At 39.2% G+C, this 23,340-nt stretch overlaps 2 protein-coding genes across 3 annotated transcripts in view; one reads left to right on the top strand and one right to left on the bottom strand.

The window, feature by feature from the left end:
* The first annotated feature begins 72 nt into the window (after positions 1-72).
* On the top strand, positions 73-21,760 carry scap (SREBF chaperone). The gene is made up of 23 exons (XM_084088495.1): positions 73-200; positions 4,627-4,827; positions 7,027-7,147; positions 7,940-8,097; positions 8,199-8,407; positions 8,503-8,608; positions 8,770-8,942; positions 10,179-10,305; positions 10,918-11,030; positions 11,261-11,355; positions 11,468-11,566; positions 11,684-11,896; positions 12,663-13,027; positions 13,134-13,280; positions 14,979-15,180; positions 15,266-15,381; positions 15,853-16,357; positions 16,451-16,536; positions 16,619-16,701; positions 17,014-17,180; positions 17,458-17,538; positions 17,822-18,028; positions 18,142-21,760. The coding sequence occupies exons 2-23, from the start codon at positions 4,706-4,708 to the stop codon at positions 18,385-18,387; spliced, it is 3,741 nt and encodes a 1,246-aa protein (XP_083944621.1). The 5' UTR covers positions 73-200; positions 4,627-4,705; the 3' UTR covers positions 18,388-21,760.
* Positions 21,761-22,050: 290 nt separating this feature from the next.
* Positions 22,051-23,340, bottom strand: part of ptpn23a (protein tyrosine phosphatase, non-receptor type 23, a) — a 28,398-nt gene continuing 27,108 nt past the window's right edge. For both annotated transcript variants that reach the window (XM_084088254.1, XM_084088253.1), the window contains exon 24: positions 22,051-23,306. In XM_084088254.1, coding sequence (XP_083944380.1) covers positions 22,713-23,306 — 594 coding nt within the window. In that variant the 3' untranslated portion in view covers positions 22,051-22,712. The remainder of the gene's footprint in view (positions 23,307-23,340) is intronic.

Genomic DNA, 23,340 nt, shown 5'->3' with positions numbered 1-23,340 from the left:
TCGTAGATTGACGCGTTTTTAGTTTTGCTCTGTAGGAGGTTGAAGTTGAGGGGTCATGTTGCATAGTAGTGGCTTACTGTAGCTGACATGATGCAGGCAGAACAGTAGAGACTTACAGCCACCTGCCTGCAGGAACTGAACAGGAGTGCCTCACCGATAAAACAAGCCCTCGGAGAGCAAGGGTAGAACCTGTCATTAGGGTAAGCGATGATTTGAACGCTGTTTTTGTTTGTTTGTGTGCTTATGTTGCTAAATTAGAAGCATGGCAGGCCCTTAGTGTTGAAGTGTTCACTATTACTGTTAGCTCGTCCAGTAACATGCTGTCAAAGCGCTTCCTAGATAAATGTGTATAGCTTGCCGCCACATTGAGGGGATGAAATGTGTAAGCTCGTTTATTCTGTTTAATGTATATGTACGTCAAACTAATACTATTAAATACTATTTAACTAGCAGCCAGGTGCTTTATACATGAACTGTTGCTAATGCTAAAGCGTTAACGTTAGCCGTTCGGCTAAAGTTAATATCATGGAACCGTGTATCAGGTTCATCTCGCACAAGACAAAGATAATACATACTATCTGAGGGATACTGTTAAAGGGCATTAACGCAGTTCATGCAAAACTGTAGTTATATGTTGTTCAGCGACTAATAGCTTTAGCTCTGTTGGAATGGTCTCAGCTCAGCTAATGTACAGTTTAATTGACTGATAATAACGGCAGAAGAAACGTGGGAATTACATCAGCCTGAGCACCGCACATTTTATTATTTCAATGTAGTTCGTGCACTACCTACCATAAACGTACTAGTAACTATTCTGTGCAGTTACACCTGCACCATTATAATACAACAGTATTGCTTTTTAAGTAGGTTCATTTAAACTGCAAACCTGCAAAAATCGTAGTTTTTGTTGTGTTAGTGCAAATTCAATTTGATTGTTATGCTGTTTATACTGTTGTGTATAATTTCGACTTTAAGTATCTATGAGATGTTTTGGAAATAGTCACTTTATATCATCATTATGTTTTGGTTATAAATAATAAACAATTATATGTTTCTTCATGGTGTGTTTTGACCAACAATTTTGCACAAATATGAGCTTGACAGGAATCGCTGGTTAGGTTCAGTTTTCCTTAACTTCTCACCCCAAAATGAAAATTCTGTCATTAATTACTCGTTCCAAACTCATAAGACTTCCGTTCATCTTCGGAACACAAATGAAGATCTTTTTGATGAAATCTGAGAGCTTTCTGTCCCTCAGTTGACAGCTATGCAACTACCACTTTAACGCTTCAAAAAGTTCATAAAGAGATCGTAAAAATAATGCATATGAATTGAGCGGTTTAGTCCAAATTTTCTGAAGAGACGATCGCTATATAATGACTGGATTGTATTTATGCTTTTATTCATAAACATTCATCAGTTGTGGTAAACTGAAGCTCAAGGATGTTCACTTGATGTGCGAGAGCCAATGAGGTTCATTCTTGTGTTACGCAGCACGTTTGAGCTTCAGCACGAACCAGTGAGGTTTGTTCTCGCACGTCAAGCAGGTTCGGTTGAGCCTCCATTTATGTTCGCTGATCAATGTTTATATGATAATGTTTATAAGCCTAAATTAAATATGTTCATCATATAAAGTGATCAAGCCTCTTCAAAATGTTTGACAGTCCTGTCTGAAGCAGCAAAAAGTTGTAGCTCAGCATGCATGATAGAATTACCAGGTCCTTGTGTCTTTAAACTTTCAAACATGATTGTTTTGCACAAACTGGTCCGTCGGTCAGTTTATAATGACCGTGCAGCACAATCCCTCAAGAATTTAAAGTCATTGCCTGTTTCCATGCGGTAGCATTTGGGTTTGCCAGAATGTTCAGGCTTTGAATGGTGTCTCTGGACTCTGTTCTCTTGAAAGTCTCCCAGATTCGGCAATAGACAGAGAGAGGGAGTGTGCGAATGCAGTGGAGAGAAAGAGACTCCATGTCAGATTGAGACTCAATCCTATGTGCTGGAATGGGAAAGAGACTTTTTAAACTTGGATAAATGAGAATAATTCTGCCATTCTGCCATCATTTACTCCCTCTCATGTATCTATCTATCTATCTATCTATCTATCTATCTATCTATCTATATATATATATATATATATATATATATATATATATATATATATATATATATCAGGGCTCGACAATAAACCTTTTCGTGTGCTTGTCCTTTGGACAATTAAATCTGTCATTCACTTGTCCGAGTAAAAAAGTTGCTTGTCCGGATTAAAAAAAAAAAAAATTATTAAATGTAAATATAATTTATATAATTTATGAAGCAATATTCTCATCACTGTTCAATCAGCTTTAATTTATTTCAATCTGCATATTGTCATATCTGCACCTTTAAAGGGCACCCCCCCCCCCCCCCCCCTCATTTTAAAAATCCTAAATTTAATCAAATTAAATTAGAATAATAAGACACTATAGGGCCTAGGTAGGGCTGATCAAATTAAATCATTTAGACTGAAAAATTACAACTGCATTAAATAATGTAATGAGATATGTTGGAAAGAATGATACTTTTAAAAACAACACTAAACCACCAGTAGGTGGTGGCAAGTAATTAATGAGTGAGTAATTGAGTCATTCATTCAAACAATTCGTTCAAATGGCTGATTCGTTCAAGAATGAGGCAGTTTATGAATGGGTCATTGAATCTTTGACTCAACCGATTAGTTAAAAACACTGAACCATGGTTCTGCTGTGATCTTAGTTTGGAACTATTTTCGCTGCTGAAACAGAACAAAATCAATATTGCGTCTAAAATGTAAGTGACTTTGATTTTAATTATTGAACTATTGTATGAAATCAGTGTCATATTTCAAATCAGTCGTGATGGTATTCAGGAAAACAGCACTCTTGGTCGTGTGATGTTGCTTAACTGTATCGTGTCATAAATATAAAAACTCCACATTTTGAATTTTCACTTGCCCCTTCCTCTTGCCGCGCACAAGCGTTAATGTCGAGTTCTGTATAAAGGCTATATATAATTTTATGTTATTTTTGAGTAAACAACTAATTTAATCCATATTAATCCTCATTCCATTATAAAACACCATTAAGCTGCCCATTAGAGATGTTTCAAAGAAGCCTGATCCTTTTGGTGATCAATTTTCTCAACTCAGCTTAAGTTGTAATATCTGCGGGTTTGACAGAAAAGAGGCGCTTGGATCTTATAAAAAGAGAACATTGCATTGACATCATTGGTAAAGTTCTCTTTCTCAGTCCGTTTTTTATGAAATCTCTTGCATCATGTCTCAATGCAAGTTCCCCACACTCTTGAGTAGTATATGTGTAGCATCTCTGTGAGGTTGTACGTGTCATCATGTTTAATGTAATATTTATAGAAATGCATGAACGGGAGGCACTCTGGAGGTAGATTCCTGGGAGGAATGTTTCTGCTCTGAGGTGTAGTCACAGGGGCACCATTAACCAAAAAAGAGCTCTTTGTAAGCCATAGACCACTAGTATAACCCTTGAACTGTCAGAATCCACCTCTGTGGGCAAAGGCTTAATTTGAACAGATTTATAAAGAATGACCTTCTAGCTTGCTGTTAGCAGATATGTGTTTAAGGAGGTTAGTTTGGTTGGTAACGCATTACAATAAGGTTAAATTAGTTAACATTAGTTAATGCATTGAGTATTATTAACGAACAATGAACAAGTTGTTCTGTTAATGTTTTTTACATTTAAACAGTTTGGGATTGGAAGGCCTGTACAATTTAAAATAACTGTTTTCCATTTTAATAAATTTAAAATGTAATTTGTTCCTCTGATGGCAAAGCTGAATTTTCAGCATCATCATCACTCCCGTCTTCAGTGTCACATGATCCTTCAGAAATCATTCTAATATGCTGATTTAGGAAATAGGAAAAAATCTTTTGCGGATTTTTTTTTTATGAATAGAACATTCAAAAGAACAGCATTTGTTTGAAAACTTTTGTAACATTATAAATGTCTTTACTGCTACTTGTGATCAATTGAATCCATTCTTCAGAGTATTTTTATCAGAAACAAAAAACCAAGTACTGACCCCAAACATTTGTAGTGAACATGCTAAGTTTTAGGTTGTGTTCATTTACATTAATGTATTATGAACAAACGTGAAGTAGCAATGATCAATAATGTATTTATACATTAACCCAGATGAATACATTCTGTGAATTTTTTTTTTTAAATATCTAATTTATTAACTAATGTTAAATGAATCAAAACATATTGTAAAGTCCTACTGCTTGGGTTTATGTATCATTTGATGCCTTGTGCCAAGTCAGAATCATAATTATGTTTTAATTGGGTATTTTGGCAGTGCATGTGAATTTTTGTGTACTAAAAAGCTTGTATTTGAAATCGCATCTCGTATAGCCAGTTTATGAAGTGACAGGCCTGTTACAAATTTCCCATAATTCTCTGTGGCTGCATGAGAACGGTATAAGGTAGATAATGCTTTTAATATGCATCAACTGCTCTTAAAAGCATTTGGTTTTTATCAGCAAGATGAAAGCTCATCCATTTTGTCCTACTGAAATCACTTTACATAACAATAAATGAGGTCCACATTTGGTTACATGCTGTGTTTGCCCAGATCCCTGGATGCCCGCCGGTGCCCTCGCCCTGGCCGCACACGCCGACTCGATGGCCATCAGCTGACCCCTCCCCCCAGGATGACGGTGAGAGAGCGGCTTCGGCAGAACATCTCGGCCGCCTTCTACCGGCACGGCCTGCTATGCGCCTCCTACCCGGTTCCCATCATTCTCTTCACCTCTGCCAGCATCCTGACCTGCTGGTGAGTCTGATGAATCCTTCATGAATTTTGATAAGACCAGGAAGTAATGGGATTGGGAAGTATTGTGATTGAGATGTGAACTAATCAGGGACGCAGTGGCCACTAGGCCACAGCTCTGATGGCCTTTGTCAACATTGAAGTTCTTCTGTGAGTCAGGAAAAAGAGCTTATCTGTGGGTGGGATGTTTTCAGATGTGAAATGGTGAGAGAGGGTCACAAACGAATAAAGCTGGCTTGTGGTCGGTTGTTTTCGCACAGTTTGATTCGAAAGCAAGATCGTGCCAAGATAACTGTGTGTTGCACAAACACAAAAGTGGAGCACTGAGCAGGAGAAAACGTTTTTCCCATGCCTTCTCTTTTTGCCTCTGTCAGCAAAATGTGAATTAAATCTCTGACGCTTTGGATAAAGGACGAAATCCATTCGGAAAAGAGTGAGTGTGTGAACATTTCTCTCAGAGAACATTCCTGTGTCTCCAGCTGCCTGGAGGAACAGAAGTAAGCTTTGTGAAAATGGCAACTACTTGTCACTACAGACGCCCGAGTTCTTTCTGAGCTGGAGAAGCGAAGGTACCGGGCAGTTACACAGAATAGCTCAGCCAAATATTAAAGGAATATTCTGAAGTAAACACAATTTAAGCTCGGCTGATTATGGATTATGACAAAAAATTATATTGATTTGTCCTTCAGTTTGTTTGTACAGTAATGATGCTCATCATCTAAGAGGCAAGGCATTCCCGAGGGTTTAAAAGCAGAATGTGAAGATTGTATTTCTTAAATCTAAAGAGGTTTTATGAATTTGTCCTTATAATATCAAGTGTTATTTGCAGCGATAAGAAAGATGTTTCTGTCTGAGCAGAAATTGTATATTTATGTCTTTAACAGTTGGTGTAATTCTTAAAGTTTACTGTAAAAAAGTATGGTAATAAAAAAGATAATTTCATAAAATTGATGTTTTCACTCAGTTGCTGCGTTTACTGGCTGTATATGGAGTTGTTGCAAAATTATATGTAAAACTTTGCACAGTTCTTATACACTAGTTTTATTGGTTCTATAAAAAAACAATAAAACTTGATTCTATCCATCAGTTGTTTGCATTTTTGGGATGTGGGTGTTGCACTCAAAAATGAATGCGATTGTTCAGGGGTTGGGTTTAACTGGACTAAATGACTGGAGAAGTCAAATGAAATGCAGTGAATTTTCATTTCATGCCGACTTGAATAATCGTTCTAATTCTGTGAAAATATATAGAAGTTAACAATAATGAAAGAGAAATGATTTAATTGGAATCACTTGCATAACTATTTTTTTCCAGCTGATGGATGATTAAAAGCATAGACAGCCAATCAATTTTACATAACTTGAGTATTTAAATCATCAGATGACATAACTGCAGTGTCATTTATAATAAACAGAACGTTATTGTGCATTGATGTGGATGCAAATATAATGAACCCATCTACCTGGTGTAATCACAAGCCTGCAGCTCACCTGAAAGAAATATTTAAGTTTGATTTGATTCTTCACTGAAAAGCCGTGGAAAGAGGTTGAGGCCTGTTTAGGAAAGGGCACTCAGGTATTGTAGTTTGCACAACAGCCTTCTGTTTCCCTGATGTCAACAGTGTCATGTGATTTAAACCTTATTCCCATCAGCCTGTGCTCCTCTCTTTAAAACACTGCTGTTTTGGGTGGGGGATTTTCAGGGCATTTCAAGACCTGTGACAGATGTTTCTTTTGTGAGAAGTAAGGGTTGCTCAGATAGTCCATCTGGAGGGTTTACCAGTCCCTCAGTGTTTGTACTGCAGACAGTATTGTGCGCTGTCTTGTGCAATCACTTTTTCCTAGAAAGTATAGCGATAGTTATATACTTTTTGGAACCTTATCCTTCTGAAATCTTGCTAGCCTGAGGTTGTTGCAAATGACAAATTACATTGATCTGTGCTCCCTCCTGGTGCATTTTTGCTACGTTCTTCTTCTGCTCCACCTGTGTGTGACTGAGTGAATGCTATAAGAATGTCAGTAAGAAATGCATTATTATTGCCCTTTTCATTCAAACATGATTTGTGGTACAGTCTTTGTATGGGCTCTGTGTCATAAGAGAAAGCCAGCCTTCTGTTTGGAGATGCCTTGTCTGTGAGGAATGCAGCTTGACGTTGGTAATAAAGATGGATTTGTTATTCTGTAATCATGCTTTCTTTTACAGTTACCCTCTGCTGAAGCTGCCTCTGCCAGGAACAGGGCCTGTCGAGTTCACCACTGGAATACGAGATTACTTGGTCCCATCCCATGAGTCTCAGGGCGATCTGTCGGAGCGCCCTGATTGGGTAACATGAAATGCTTGTTTGATATACAATAATATAGACTAGTGCTGTCAAAAATATCGATATTTCTATATATATATATGTATATGTATTTGACACGCATCTGCCTCCTCTCACCCACTTGTCTCATTCACTCCGGTTGAAAAGTGTTGGTGTTAAGCCAGGTCCTGAATTTCAGCGGGGGGTTGCGGGTATTGCGCATAATTTTACTCATTCCCGCAGATTTTGCGCTCACGCCAAAAGCACACGCACCACTGATCTATATAAGTGGCTGGCACATAAAGCCGCCTCTCAAACAGCTTTTAGTCCCTAATTTAGCTCTTTTTTGTAGCTTATTGCACTTAAAAGGTCAAATGCACACAAAATTGTGTCAAAATGTTCATCTTGGCGAGTATTCAGGTGTAAACAAACAGTCAGTTTTGGGATGTAAATAGTTGAGAAAGAAAATGCATATTGTGTATTTGTTCTTATATTATTACTGACTGTTTACTTGTCTTTTTTTGTAAATTTAGTTCAGAGTTCAAAATAAAACCTCCTTGTGCTGTGTAAGCTATTGCAGCAAAATTACCCAAATTCTCAAAAAATTATGAGATACTAAAAATGTATGTATTGCAGTTTTCCCCATGGTATCGAATATCGATATTTTTCAAGGTATCATATCGAAGTTAAAATTTCAGTATCGTGACAACACTTAAATACACTACCGTTAAAGTTTGGGGTCATTAAGATTATTTTTAAAGAAATGAATACTTTTATTCAGCAAGGACACATTAAATTGATCAATTCTTCTTGCAGTATCGGGGTCCTCCAGTGGCTTACATACAGCAGGTGTTGGTCAAGGCAGCGGTCTCGCCATGGGACAACAGTCTGGTTCCTGTGGATGTGTTTCGCTCTCCCCTTGGCCGCGTTTTCAGTCTTCTGGAGGAGATCAGAAACCATGTTTACACGGACAGGTCAAAGCTTTCCAGCCTGACTTTTTTTACATCTTGACTAATTTTGACCACACATTTCTCAACCTCATTCTTTCCTGTTTTCCTCACTTCTCTCTTCTTAGAAGTTTGGAGGCGCTGTGCTTGCAGGTGACGGACCTGTTGCCAGGGTTGCGGCGCATGCAGGCGGTCCTTCCAGAGCACGGCTGCCTGCTGGTATCCCCTGGCAACTATTGGCAGAATCGGCGTGACCTGTTTGATGCAGATCCAGACCTCCTGAAGACAGTCCACCAACATGAACCCAAAGGCCTTCATACTTCAGCCACTCTGAGAGGCAGGAAGCTGCTTAAATACAAATTAATTCTGGCCTGGATTAAAAGTTTATTTAGGGTCTGTGCGCTCACCTCATTTTCACTGTGTGATTTTCAGACTTACTCTTTGGTGTCCCAGGGATGCAGACGGGTGTAAGCCTGTACGGCAGGAAGAGAGTGGTGACATACACCATCACAATTGCACTGAGCTCCTATGATGCAAGGTCAACCTTTGTAATATTTCAAATTATTATTATTTTTAAGACAAGAATCGCATCTTCTAGATTTTCTAATCTAAATCATCTAGTTCTAATAATGTTTGTTGCGAACAAATCATTGTTTCTAAATGCTTTGTTTCCTTTTGGTTGTGTGTGTTTCTGAACAGGTTTGTAGCTAGTCTCCGCGCCCGTCTGAAACAGCTTCATCCTTCAGCGAACTCGACTCTGCGTGAAGACCACATGGTGCACGTTCATTTCAAAGAAGAGATTGGCATCGCTGAGCTCATCCCTCTTGTCACCACCTACATCATCCTCTTTGCTTATATCTACTTCTCCACCCGTAAGCGTCACCTCTACCTATCTTCTCTGTCATTGTTTTTCCTGTTATTTGGAGAAAGTTTTATTTGTTTTACTTTATTCTGGAACAAACACTACCTGTCAAAAGTTTGGTGTCTACGTGGTTGAACGTAATTTGCTACAATTGTACATGCTGAGTTAGAACAGAGTATTACTGTGTTTCAGTGATTTTAGGACAATTGATGATATTCTGTTAACATGCTTGTCAAAGATTCCAGAACTTTGTATTTATTGGGCCTCATACTTTCAGAATTTGATGTGCCTTTAGATTGTAATATTTGCATGGATCAACATTTCAGTGTAAGAGAGTTTCAGGCCACTTGACAGAAATATTACCAGTGCTTACCTTCGTATGTTGGATAATTATATGCACGCGTCTCTTTTTTTGCCTCGAAAACATTTGTTTGTTTTTTGCGACATATTGAACATTTATTGTTATAAATTCTGCTGTGATGTGCTAATTGGATGCATTAAACAAATTGGTATGATTTGCATCTTATCCCATTGTTTTCCAACAAAAGTGTAAATATGAATTCCTGCCTTTATTTTAATTATTTCTAGAACAAGCAACTACAATAAGTCCAACCAGACAAGCAGTCAAAAATCCTTATTGTTAAACCTTGATTTGTGTCCATTCTTGTTATTGTACTTCATGGGAATGGCACAATTGATCAAAATCATTGTGGACTTAGTACTCGCCAGAAACATTATTCACAGTTTTCTGGCATTCTCCAGATCTCTATGGATGGTTCATATATCTCTAAGAAAATTAGGCATGGCCGTAACCAGCATAGACATAATCAATATTTGATATTTTCAGCATGAGAATAATAGTGAATGTGTACACTGTGAATGAATTGAATTAATTTTCAGTCATTTTTAACAGCTTTGATATTAGGAAGTAATATGACATTGTGTTGAAAGTGTTGAAATTGGCCATATTGCCAGGAATCTGGAAAAAGCAGTGAGTTGTGGCAGCAGAAAGCTTTCAGATTAGTATAGCTGTTTGTTTTCTGACTGAGCTTTCACCAAAAGGTGTTTCAGTCTGGCCTAGCGATTATCCCCAGAACAGCACGTTCAGCATCATGAATTCATGTCTGTGTACCCACATTCCAGCAGGATTTTACATGGATGTTCAAAAGGAGTTAATTCTCATAAAGTGCTTTTGGTTAAAATAATTCTTATTGCACTCGTTTGATCTCTCCCCCTTACTTTACAGGAAAGATCGACATGGTTAAGTCCAAATGGGGTTTGGCGCTGGCTGCTGTTGTGACGGTTCTCAGCTCTCTGCTCATGTCTGTGGGACTCTGCACCTTGTTTGGCCTGACGCCCACGCTGAACGGAGGGTAGGAGTTCAGCCAAACACAACTTCATTCATATACCATGGTTCATATCACTAGGCTGCTATTTACTTAATCACTCAGGAATTAAAATTTCACTTTTGTTCTTTTAGCAGGTTGATGAATAACCAATTGTCGATAATAACGGCATTGATTTAGGGGAACTTCATTGCCAGGAAGTGTTTGAGTGGGCAGGCATAGTTTTCCGCCAGACTATAAGGTTGCATGTATGAACATACAATCACAATGGTGTGAGCTCAAGCCTTCCAAACAAATTTGGCTTAGTCCACCTGGTTCACCAGGCTACAATCAATACATAGACACTATCTGGGCCACATGTGTACACCATATTGATCCTAGATACAACTGGGCTGCGGAAGGTCAAGTCTTTAGCTAACAGCAATTATTTTCAGAACGCTAGAGTAAATTTAGGTTCAATTTTTATCATCTGTTCAATAATGAACGCGTGTATTTATTCCTGACGTTGCACACATTCAATTTGTTATACATTGGTGTATTTTTTTCACATCAAAAATTATATAAATTATTTTCTTACTTTCTGGTTAGTTTTAATAGATTTTCAAAGGTTTATTAGTTTTATCTGCTGCTGTTTTTCAGGGAAATCTTCCCCTACCTTGTGGTGGTAATTGGTTTGGAGAATGTCCTTGTCCTCACCAAATCTGTTGTGTCAACGCCTGTTGACCTTGAAGTCAAGCTGCGTATTGCTCAAGGTCAGAGATGATGTCATCACTGTTACAATATGTACACTGAAATTTTCTCTCCTAGTGTTTTGAATCTATCTATCTATCTATCTATCTATCTATCTATCTATCTATCTATCTATCTATCTATCTTCATCTAAATATTTTTTTTTCCCACTAAATATTTCATAGAAAGTATGGCATGTTAAAAAATTTAAAAAAATATATATTTAAAAAAAAAATGTTGATTCTCTCTTAAGGTCTAAGCAATGAGAGCTGGTCTATCATGAAGAATATGGCCACTGAACTGTGCATCATCCTCATTGGATACTTCACATTTGTACCAGCAATTCAGGTGAAGCTCTTCTAAATAATAAGTATATGACCTGTTTTTGGTGGTGGTGGTGGTGGTGGTCGTACAGTTGCCGATTGCAAACAACCTTTGCTTCTTTTTCTTATGTATGTAGGAGTTCTGTCTGTTCGCTGTGGTCGGTCTGGTGTCTGATTTCTTCCTCCAGATGTTTTTCTTCACCACTGTGCTGTCTATTGACATCCGCCGCATGGAGGTGAGAACCACCCACACATGGAACATTCTGGAAAGTTGTAAATCATTCATTGCTTCATCTGAGTGTCTTGACCTTATTGTTCAATTTTATCATCTTCTCATGTCTTCACACATATAGTTGGCTGACCTGAACAGGCGTCTCCCGGCCGAAGCGGGGATGCCTCCGCCTAAACCGGGCCCTTTACGTCCACGAGAGACGCCTCCGCCGCCCCGCCCCTCTCCCCACACGATCACCCTGCAGGCTCCTGCATTCCGGAACCTGCGCTTGCCCAAGAGGCTCAGGGTGGTTTACTTCTTAGCCCGTACTCGCCTGGCCCAACGAATTATCATGGTAAAAATTACTCTTTAACACTGCATTGTAACATTCTGCGTAGCTAGATAAATGTGCGCTATTATTAGGCACATACCCAAGTGTTTATGTGGAGTGTGGAAGATAAAGTATTAGTGCGCTTACTGCATGACATGGAGGCGCTGGCGTGATCACTTGCATTTTTTTCCTGATAACAGCGGAAACAACTTAAAATACTCCGTCATTTTTCGTCATATAAGAGTAATAGATAAGATAAAAACAGATGCACTTTCTGCAGTCTTGGTGAACTGGAATGTTTCACAAAAATATACCGAAACTCAGCTTATGCTACTTGCCTCACAGACATGAGAATAAAAAAATAAAAAAATACAATTCAAAAACAATGAAAAGTGCATTTGTCTCAAACTCTACTATACTACAGAGATAGAGAGTCAGCATCGTCAACTTCATCTTTGCAGCCGACATTGACTCAATACTATTGACAAAAATACTACATCCCCCCCAGTATATATTTTTAGTAATTAAATTAATATAAACATGCGATTAGTCGACTAATGGCTTAAATTAATGACTACTAGTCCACTAGAAAGATCTTTATTTGGGTGCAGCCCTAAATATTACACAATATTACTGTTTTACTGTATTTTTGATCAACCTTGGTGAGCATAAGAGGCTTCTTTCAAAAACATTAAAACATCTTACAGACCCCAAACTTTTGAATGGTAATTAAATGAAATGAATAAAGCATTTTTATGTTATCTAAATGTGTTGTTTATTTATTTAATAGGTTGGCACTGTTATCTGGATTGGGATCTTGGTCTACACGGACCCTGCTGGTCTGAGGACTTTCCTTGCTGCCCAGGTGTCAGAGCAGAGCACTCTTGGGGAGGCGGGGCTTCCTCCTCACCTGGGCGTGGCTCCAGTATTTCCTGGTAGAGACCCAACCAGCACATTGAGTGTGCTTCCTGCCCCTGAACCCACCCCTCTACCCGAGAACCAATCCCAGGGCCACCGAGCAGCCCGCCCAGGAGTTGCCCCTGTCTCCAGTCCCCAGATCACTTGGGGCCCTGAGGATGAGGAGCTATGGAGGCGGCTTTCCTTCCGTCACTGGCCCTCTCTCTTTAGCTATTACAATATCACTCTTGCAAAGAGGTGTGGTACTTTCTCACCTCATGATAACTGATAGAGTTCAGGCCCTCTCTTATCATCTCAGTTTATCTGTGTGTAACATACTTATTTTCCTCTCTGATTCTCTCAGGTATATCAGCATTCTTCCAGTCATCCCCGTCACGCTCCATCTCAGCCCACAAGAAGCCATAGACACACGTCACCCCCAGGACACACACCACGCTCCTCCTCCCAGCATCAAGACCTCCGATCTGCAGACAGACTTCACACTCTACAAGTCAGTGTTTCACTTCAGCTATTTGGCTATATACCATAATACATGCTTTTATTAGTGTTACTCGTTCACAAGTTTATGAAGGAAAAAAACATTACTGAACAAAACTTTTCATAATTCTGTGTACAGTATCTGTACAGTGCAACAGCAAAGAGCTTGTTTAGTGCTTGTTTACGTTTTAGACTTGTTGTGATACTGAACAGGATATAATATTGTTTTAAAATGTAATTTATTATGGTGATGGAAATTTTCAGCAGCCATTACTCCAGTCTTCAGTGTCACATGATTCTTTAGAAATAATTCTAATATGCTGATTTGCTGCTGAAGTAACATTTCTTTTTATCAATGTTGCACTGTTGTGCCGCTCAATATTTTTGTGGAAACTGTGATGCATTTTTTTCAGGATTAGGATGTTTGGAATATGGGTGTATTCTATTCATTCTATTCAATATGAATAGAATGTTCAAAAGAACAGAATTCATTTGAAATATACTTTTTTGTAACATTACAAATGTCTTCACTGTCACTTTTGTACTGACCCCAAACTTTTTAAGGATTTTGTTTTATTTTATTTTATTTTTAGTTATGAATTTAGTTTAAGTTTAATGTATTGCTTGTTTTGTTTTTATTTGATTTTATATAAATATTGCTCTTCATAAAGGTAAAACATGCCCCCAAAAAATTCAGTGGACATATATTACACAGTGACACTGCTAAAACAGACCAATTACATTTTCTTGAGGAATTTTGTGGTACATTTTGTGGCGTATTCTCAGAAACAAATTCCATCAGCCCTGTCGTGTTACAATAAACAAAGACTCCATTATCTTTTTAAAAAACTCCTACGCTATTTGGGTGTTCACCAGAGGGCTGTAAGGATCAGAAAGGATTTTTTTTTCCCCCACCTTGTTATATATATATAGACAGTAGTCATTCATTGTTAATCTGTAAGTTGCTCAGTGACTTTTCTCAGAAAGCATGTACTACCGATTTCCTTTGTGGTTTTTCTGTGAACAAACCTCATGGCCAAAATATTCTTCTAAACAAACACTTGCATTCTTCATATATACATGAAAAAAAAAAACTGTTTCTGATTATCTGTGCGCTCTCATTCATATCTCATGCTAGCACACGCTGGAGGTCCAAATATGTAACTGTAGAGACAAACAATAGTCTTTCTCATTAAACAAACACACTCTGAATGTGGTGTTCAAGGTTATTGTTCAAAGGCCTCGCTCTTATCTATGAGGCTGTTATGGTTGTTAGATACACATCAGATGGATGTAGGTCAGTTTGCTCTAAAATTTGGCCCCTCCCACTAATGCTTCTCTTGGCCCCCTGCCTAGGTTCCCTTTGTTTTCTGTGCTGCATTTACCCTGTGAGGATTGATCAAGAATGTGAGCATATGCTTAGATGTAGTCAAACTTTCTGCATGTAATGCTTACCTTTGATTTCCCCTACGTGGAGGTGGGTGAACTGGAATTTCATTTCAAGAAAGACTGGTTTTACAGTGACTCATTCATTAAGTGAAGTGTGCAATTTCTGGGGGAGTACGGTACCAAACAGATTTGGGGAAAAATAAATGACAGCTTTCTCAAACACTCCTCCATCTTGCATTATTTGGACCAATGGGTAGTTTTGTACTATCATTTTTACTATTCTGTGTTAACATCATTTATTGTAATGTGTGTGTTTGTACAGGGTGGCAGCTCTTGGACTTTTCGCCGGTGTGGTGTTAGTGCTCTTACTCTTCTGTTTGTATCGTGTCCTTTGCCCTCGTAACTACGGGCAGAACGGGGTGCCCCATGGTCGCCGTCGCCGTGGAGACCTGCCCTGCGACGAGTACGGTTACTCTCCGCCCATCAGCGAAATTTCCCCTCTGCTGCTGAGAGGCCACAGCATGGTGAGAGTTGAGTCAAAATGCAATGACGTTTCTTCTATGAAGGAACTCTGAGATATATAAAAGTACCTTTGGCACCTCTCCTCAGGACATTGAGTGTCTGGCTAGTGATGGCATGCTGCTGGCCAGCTGTTGCCTGGCGGGACAGATCCGTGTGTGGGACGCACAGACAGGAGACTGTCTTACTGTTATACCCAACAATGGGTAAGGAAATGCAATAACTTTTCCGATGGATGGATGGATGGATGGATGGATGGATGGATTTAAAAATTTAATTTATTCCTGTGATGCAAAGCATCCTTCAAAAGCATCCTTCAAATATTCTGATTTGGTGCTCAGGAAACATTTTTTAATATTTTCAATGTGGAAAATAGTGGTGTTTAATATTTTGGTGGTAAGAGTGATACATTATTTCTTAAGATTCTTTGATAAATAGAAAGTTCAAAAGAACAGCATTTATTTGAAATAAAATTAATTTAAAACATTATAAATGTCTTTACTTGTCACTATTGATCAGTTTTAAATGCATGCATGATGAATCAATTTCTTCAAAAAAATCTCACTGACCACAGACCTTTATGTTTATATATGTATAATGTTCATATGTATAATATTATTCATTGTTAATAATATTACAACAAAATGTATATGTTATGTGTGTGTATCTACTGTAAGTCTGCGCAGGAGCAGCAGCAGCAGTGGTTGTTGGGAGCATCGTGATGGCTGGGATCACACAAGTGCTTGTGAGGCCGAGGGCTACCTGGGAGCAGACTTTCGGGAACCAGGAGGAGCTATGGGAGGGCCAGATGTAGATATTTTTCCAATAAGGAGGAGGACCACCCCTGCACACCCTGCACTGTTTGGGGACCAGCCAGACCTCACCCCTCTCATCGACACTAACTTTGGGCCTCTGCCCCCATCTCATGCTGTGGTCAGCAGCTCTGGCTTTGACTTTGGGGGACTGGTGGAGAAAGCGTACCAGGAGCATGAGCCCTCGCCAACACTGGCCTTCCCCCCTTCTCCTCCAGCTTCACAGCAAAGGCGACGTAGCCTTGGGGACCAGCCTGTCTTACCACCAGAGTTCCCCTCGCAGAGCAGTGGTGACTGGGACAGCTCAGTATGGGCCATGGAGCTAAGGGGCAACCTCATTGCCACGGGCCGCAGCAGCGGCAAACTGGAGGTGAGAGAAAGAGAGGGCTTTTATAAGGAGAACATCTGAACCATCAATGTCTTTAACCTGTCTTCCTCATTTCCTGTCTCTTTTTCTTATCAGCTGTGGGATGCGGTAGAAGGATCATTACGATGCTGTAATGAAGATGGATTATCTGGAATCACTGCCTTGGCTTTTCTTAACAACAGGTGCGTTCACAACAACCTGAAGCTCACACACACAACCACTCAAATCATGTTTTCCTGCTAACGGGGATATTTTCAATTGCAGAATTGTGGCGGCCCGTTTAAATGGCTCACTGGATTTCTTCACTGTGGAGATCAACAAGCCTCTCGGGTTGCTTCAATATCGCGGTGAGTCGTCAAAATATTCGAAAAAGCATATTAAAATACAGTGTTCCCACAGTCTTGTAAAACATGGAAATACGAGGGAATATTGTGTAATTTCTAGGCCTGGAATTGTCGTGCAAATAAAATCTTGTACTAATTTTTTACAGGTAAACTCTTTTTTTTGTTTCTCTTTGTGATTTGTATTAAAAAAAAATAGTTTTTTAAATCTTCAAACCCTAAAAATAGGAAGATAAACTTTGACAGTTACTCAAAGGGGAAAGTGGAGGTCAAACGTGAAGAGGCATTTTAAGCATTTTACCTGGTTTTGTGTGTCAGGACCCCCAGGCCGAGGCAGTCTGCCCCCCTCCCCCTGTTACAGCAGCGAGGATGTGATCAGCTGTCAGCTGACCCGCTCAGTGCAGTGTGCCCACCAAAAACCCATCACTGTGCTCAAAGCAGCGGCTGGCAGGGTCGTCACCGGCAGCCAGGACCATACAGTCAGAGTAAGGGACGCATGACACACACATTACATAAGGAACCGTTTGTGGAGTGATTTTAAAACGGTAAAACACGTTGAATATAGCAGAGAACACAATGCTCTAGTTACTGAAAACATTATTAGATACGGAATATTTAGTAAACATGTAAGGATGATCTGTGGTGCTTCTGTGAAGGATTTGTTCAGTCTTCAGCAGAGCTTCCTGTGGGTACAGATTCTGTGCAGGCCTACAGTTAACTCATGCTTTAGTTTGGTGTTTATGTAATATTTTTCTTTTATAGGTGTATCGTTTGGAGGATTCTTGTTGCCTCTTCACCCTGCAGGGCCACTCGGGTGGTATAACTGCCATCTACATAGACCAGGTCAGAATCACATCACTAGATCACACACATACAGCAGGACTGCCATTCATATCTCTCATTTCAAATACTGTGAATTAACTGAACAGATAGATAGATAGATAGATAGATAGATAGATAGACTGACTGACTGACTGACTGACTGACTGATTGATTGATTGATTGATTGATTGATTCTTGGAAATAAAATTAATTATAAAAAAAATAATTGCACAATTATTTGAATGCACAAATCTCATGTTGCATACAGAGATATTTTGTTCAGCTAAAATGTACTGTGTTGTAGACCATGGTTCTAGCCAGTGGGGGCCAAGACGGGGCCATCTGCGTGTGGGACGTCCTGACAGGCAGCCGGGTGAGCCACGTGTACGGTCACCGTGGTGATGTCACCTCGTTGGTTTGCACAACGTCCTGTATCATTAGCAGTGGGTTGGACGACCTCATTTGCATTTGGGACCGTAGCACAGGCATAAAGCTGTACTCCATACAACAGGTGTGTGATTTTTGAGAGTAAGGACTGCATGATTTGGTCAAAGAAATCAGCATATTATGATTATTACAAAGATAAAAATAGCACCATCTCTAATGTATTTCTCTCTGTTTCAGGAGGTGGGGTGTGGGGCCAGTCTGGGGGTGATCTCTGAAAGCCTGCTGGTGACGGGAGGACAAGGTTGTGTGTCATTTTGGGACCTGAACTACGGAGACCTGCTGCAGACGGTGTACTTGGGACAGAGTAGCGAAGGTCAGAGCGTCAGGCAGCTTCTGGTTCTGGACAATGCCGCCATAGTCTGTGACTTTGGTAATGAGCTCAGCCTAGTCTACGTGCCCTCTGTTCTGGAGAAGCTGGACTGAACATACACACACGCAAACACCAGCCCACAGATTTAGAAAAATGTCAGAGTGGCCGGCACAAAAGCACTCGCCCTTTAACCTGTATCACCGCAGGTTCATTGCAGACATGAATGGCGTTTCTTGTGTCCTCTCGTGTACCTCCCTACACTTAGTAGGGAGGGAGTGGACACTTTTTACCACATCTGAACAGGATATCATTTAAAACCTGATCCTATGGTGTTCAGCAGGCCTCAGGTGCTCCATCAGAGCATTTTGTGCTTTTGGTAGAACATCATTCAGAATATTCTGTGTATGAACTCAGACAGAATTACAAGAGGGTAGTACAAAAGCTGCTGACAGCGAAAGGTGGCTCACTTGGCCTGCCTTAAGGTGTGTGTGTATGTGTGTGTGTGTGTGAGTGGTAACAAGCTCATGGTGAAAATGCCAGTCTGCCCAGCCCAAGATCTCTCAACTGTGTGCCAGCTAGAGGTGAGAGAGTTCACAATAATCTGTTTGCAGGGCGAGAGGAGGAACGAAAGGTGGTCGTCGGGTTTAGAAAAAGTCCTTGATCTTTCCTGCTGAAAGGAGTGCGTCTTTGTGTGCAACTATGTTTGAGTGTTTGAATCTTATGAAAGCTGTTAAGAAATCTGCAGGTTGTATTTCACCCCATAATCAAAAGAATTCTCAGAGATTTGATTAAAGAGCGAAACTTGGAACATCTTAGTAACTGCATAGAAATTGCATAACCTTGCATAAAGACAAAAATAACACTATTATTTTAGGACCATTACGTAATTTAATGACAATTTAAAAAACCTGCCTAAAATATTGTCACCCTATTGTAATTTGTAAAGAAAATGTACTTTATTTTCAGTACAGCTGTAAGGATATTTACATTATGATAGTATTTGTTATATTGAATTTAATTTATGCTCATTTTTTAAATATTGTGTCTGTTTTTCCCCTTCACATTAAATTAAAGAGACTTTAGGAGGGGGAGTGTGCTTATTTGTCTCAAAATGTCACAATGCAAATAATGTTTATAAATAGACTTTCTTTTTGCAACATATAATTTATTTTCTTTTGATTTTGGGGTGAAACATTGAACCGGATGCTATGTTTCTGTGAGTGGTTGTGTTTTCAAGATGAATGCTGTATACGTCTGAAATTAATCTCTGGGTTTGTGGTTTGGGATCTCTTTTTAATATTGAAATCAATTATTTATTAGTGAAATTTCTAACAATTTGTATAAAACTTGGCTTAGATATAAGTTAAAGTGGAGACGTGGTCATACATTTTAATATACAAGAAAAGCTTTGACTAACTTATACTATAATAATATGATTATATCGATCACTGACAGACGTTTTGGTTTTGGTGTAGTCTGCGTTCCCTTCCTAGGGCAGCAAGCCATAGAAAAGAGATGTTCTCATTCCAGCCCTGCCTTATTAAACATGAGAGAAATGCTCCTTGGCACACGCTGTGATGTCATATCTGTTTCCTGAATGAATATTTCAAACGGTTCATTACTACCTGTATTCCAGGTGTGTTTTAGCTAAGCCGTCAGTACGAATCACCCAAAGTCATTTTAATCTAAATGCAGCAGATGATGCTGAACACATTTAATGTTTGGTTCCCTTCTGTGCTGACAAAGTGATGGATAGGGCTGCTTTTTAATACTAGATGTGTATATTTTTTTTATTTTTCCTGTATTGAAAAGTGTTTGTGTTGTAGAGCCGTGAGCAGTTTACAGGTTTCACTGAGATTATGTTGACCAGTAGTTGTTACTGTACGTTTTGTATGACGACACATTAGTGTATCCAGTCCAGCCCTGCAGAACCCACACAAATGTGTGCATTGGTTTGGCCTATTTTTAATACAGCCATATCAATATATTTTGGATGTGCTAGTACTGGGACAGGACAAATGCATACATTTGTTGTCCTGGGAATTTAAATTGAATTATTAAAATGCACTGAGACTTCTTTAGTTTTATTAGACAGTAGCAGAGATTTAAACATGGTTCATTTTCTATGTGTAATTTAAGTTTTTCTGCATGTGCATTCCGCTTCTTTTGTTTGTTTTTTTGCATTCTGCATTTTGGCTTATGATTTGGTAAGAAATTATACCAAAGGTGTTCCCATTTTCCATGCAAATGAGTCTTAAGTGGTATTTACTGCTTTTTAAAGCTTCAATTTGAATCATGATGCTTTAAAGATTAATAAATACAATTTATAAATTTTCCCCCTATTCTTTAGATTTTTGCAAAAACAACTATAGTCCCTTAAACCAATGAAACCAAATTTCTGGTCGCTCAGGGCAACCAGGAAAACAATTTCCATCTGATTATGTGGGGAATTTCCATGCAAGTCAACAGAAATGCATGTGACTCAGTCAATTATTAGCCATGTTTTACACATGTAAATATTAGTTAATAAATTTGATGAGAGAACTGTTGTATTATTAGTTGTTTTTTTACTACATTCTTCAAACCATGAAGTAGCATTGGTCAAAACAGTTGTGCTTTTTTTTTTTTAGGGTTTTTTCTTTCTTTTTTTTAATGTTTGTGCATTTTTTTAATGGGTCTGTGTTTGTGGCATTGATATGGCTGAACTTTCAATAGACCTACTGGTCTTACAGATTGTGCAGCTGTTGTGTGTAGAGCAAGGATGCTCAAATCTTTTTAAAACACGAGAGACATAGCAAAAAGCAATCATTTTTACCATGAAGAAATGATGTGTGGCCAGTTATCACTAAAGAACATTTGTATGGCTTGCAGCTCTTATCTATTTATAAGAGTGGTTAGAACTTATCTCTTTTACCATCTTGTTTTTAGGTATCAGATAATGAGATTAAGCATTAATCACTTGAGAACAGGGTGATGAGAGAAGACAATAATCATTTCTATGACCATACTGAAAAGCATTTTCTTGATGGAAGGGTGGTATATTGTGAGGAGTAATTTTAGTGTATTGTGAGGAGTCAAATAGCACCGAGCTCCATTGTGTTCATTTTAATGCTCTTTCTCCCTTTTTAGAGGAGCACATTCCTAGACATGATTCAATATGTGCGGTATTCAAGTGAAATACTGATCTTGGACTTGCTGTATCTTACTGCTGCTGAAGTAGAAATGGGGTGGAGAATGTTTAAAATGATGTGAAATGCCTGAATGTTGCACTGTTTCTGAAGATGGGGAGGGGGCAGAGAGAGACTGTGTGTAAATATTGCTCTGTCTTTTTTTGGGCCTGCTCTGCCTCCTTCTGTCTTTCCCAAATACACTACTACACAGTGTAACCAGACAGTAGAGGATGTAACTAATGCTCTGTTCTATTTTTAACACAGGAAAAAAAAACTTTGTACTAATTTGCAAATAAAAAGGCTTTCATACATTGTACTTTTCCTTTCTCTTTGTTTGTCATTTGTTGTCACAACTTCTGGTATTAAAGCATTATTATTATGGGTAAAATGCATAAAAAGCTTGCTGTAATTACCACATAGAATTATTTATTGTTAATTGACAGTAATGCACTTGGTTTAAACGCAACAATTTAGCTCTCATAGGTGTGAGATGAGCTGGTTTAGTGGTATTGGTTTTTACAATTTTAAACTAAGCAAAACTGCTACTGAACCTGATAGTGAACTAGTATTTTTTTTTTAAAGCAATGATCAAAAGACACAAAAAGGTACTGACATTTGTTAAGATTTATTTACACAGTTCAAAGAATGACAAGTTAGAATCAACTCATAAAAATGCTATGATTTCTGAGGCGATTCAGAAATGTAAGTGTTTTAAATATAACGAGTACATCAAGTCATATCAAGTAGTATCTTCGATTTGTCCCTACATATAAGTTGCAGATCACTGTAGCTCAAAGACAGGTGCAGTGACTAATAATATACAACCCACAGCGCAAGCAGCATGTGTACAAAGGGCGAGCAGATAGTCGCTCAATGAGACTGTTAATATGTTTTTTGATAATGACAATAGTAGTTTGGATGTCAGTTTCTATCACACTATTTCCATTCTCAGTGTTTACATTTTTTGTGTAGAGGCAGATGCCCACTGCAGAAGAACCAAAACTCAGGCACCTTACAGGCAATCACAAACACCATGGCATTAGGAGTGCATGCTAGGAGACAAGACTGGATTTATGGAATGTAACCTGAAACACTAGGATCAGTGCTGGAAAACTGCCAACTGAAAAGGCTTATCAGGACACAAGCAAACAGACAATGATGAGGTTCAAGAGGCATGAACATGGACAAGGTGTTAACATGGGGTCAGAAACAGTTCATAAGAGGACTGCCTGTGGCGGAGAAGATAAAAGAGAGTTCTGTTGTTTGCTTCAGCTTTTGTTGAGTGTCCAGAGAGGATCCAAACTACTGAGTGGATCATCGCCCTCTGGAGGTCCCTGCAGGCCTTTGCCTTCTTGTGGGTGAAGGAAGCTTTGTTTGTTAATCCTCTGTTTTCCTCGATGGGCACTGTCCAGCGTGAAGGCTTCAGGTGTGAGAGAAGCCAGCAGGTCTAAAGATGAGGAGGTGGGTGGCGAGGGAGCATGAGGCGCAGCTTCAGTGGAAGGGTGATGATTTGAGACAGGGGAAACAGGAGTGGACCCAGTGAACCCATTCCCGTGGCCGCCAGGAGGCGAAGGTGACTGCGTCTTGCCTGGAGAAGAAGTGCAAGAGAGGGGGGGACTGATGGAATCAGGCATCGCTTCATAATAAAGAGGGTCCTGAGAAGGCTGAAGTGGCATATTTGTAGGATCTGGTTCCCCTATGCTTGCCGCTTCAGAGGCAAAGGGAATCTGGTCTTGGCTGGGCTCTTGTTCATGGTCAATACTGGGAGGTCGAATGCTTAGTTTGGCTACGGTGGCCTGTATGGAGCTAATAGGCATGTCTCCTCCCAGAACAATGTCTTGAGATTCCTGTCGTGAGTATGACTAGAAAGACACACAACATTAGATCAACAGTCAC

This window comes from Abramis brama (assembly GCF_963993115.1).
Source record: "Abramis brama genome assembly, chromosome: 17".
Classification (NCBI taxonomy): Eukaryota; Metazoa; Chordata; class Actinopteri; order Cypriniformes; family Leuciscidae; genus Abramis; species Abramis brama.
This window is presented reverse-complemented; position numbering and strand designations above follow the sequence as displayed.

Coding starts and splice junctions, on each gene's coding strand:
- scap (XM_084088495.1), top strand. CDS start 4,706: ATGACGGTGAGAGAGCGGCTTCGGCAGAACATCTCGGCCGCCTTCTAC. Junction 7,148..7,939: donor TGTCGGAGCGCCCTGATTGG/GTAACATGAAAT, acceptor TTCTTCTTGCAG/TATCGGGGTCCTCCAGTGGC. Junction 15,181..15,265: donor TGCTGAGAGGCCACAGCATG/GTGAGAGTTGAG, acceptor ACCTCTCCTCAG/GACATTGAGTGTCTGGCTAG.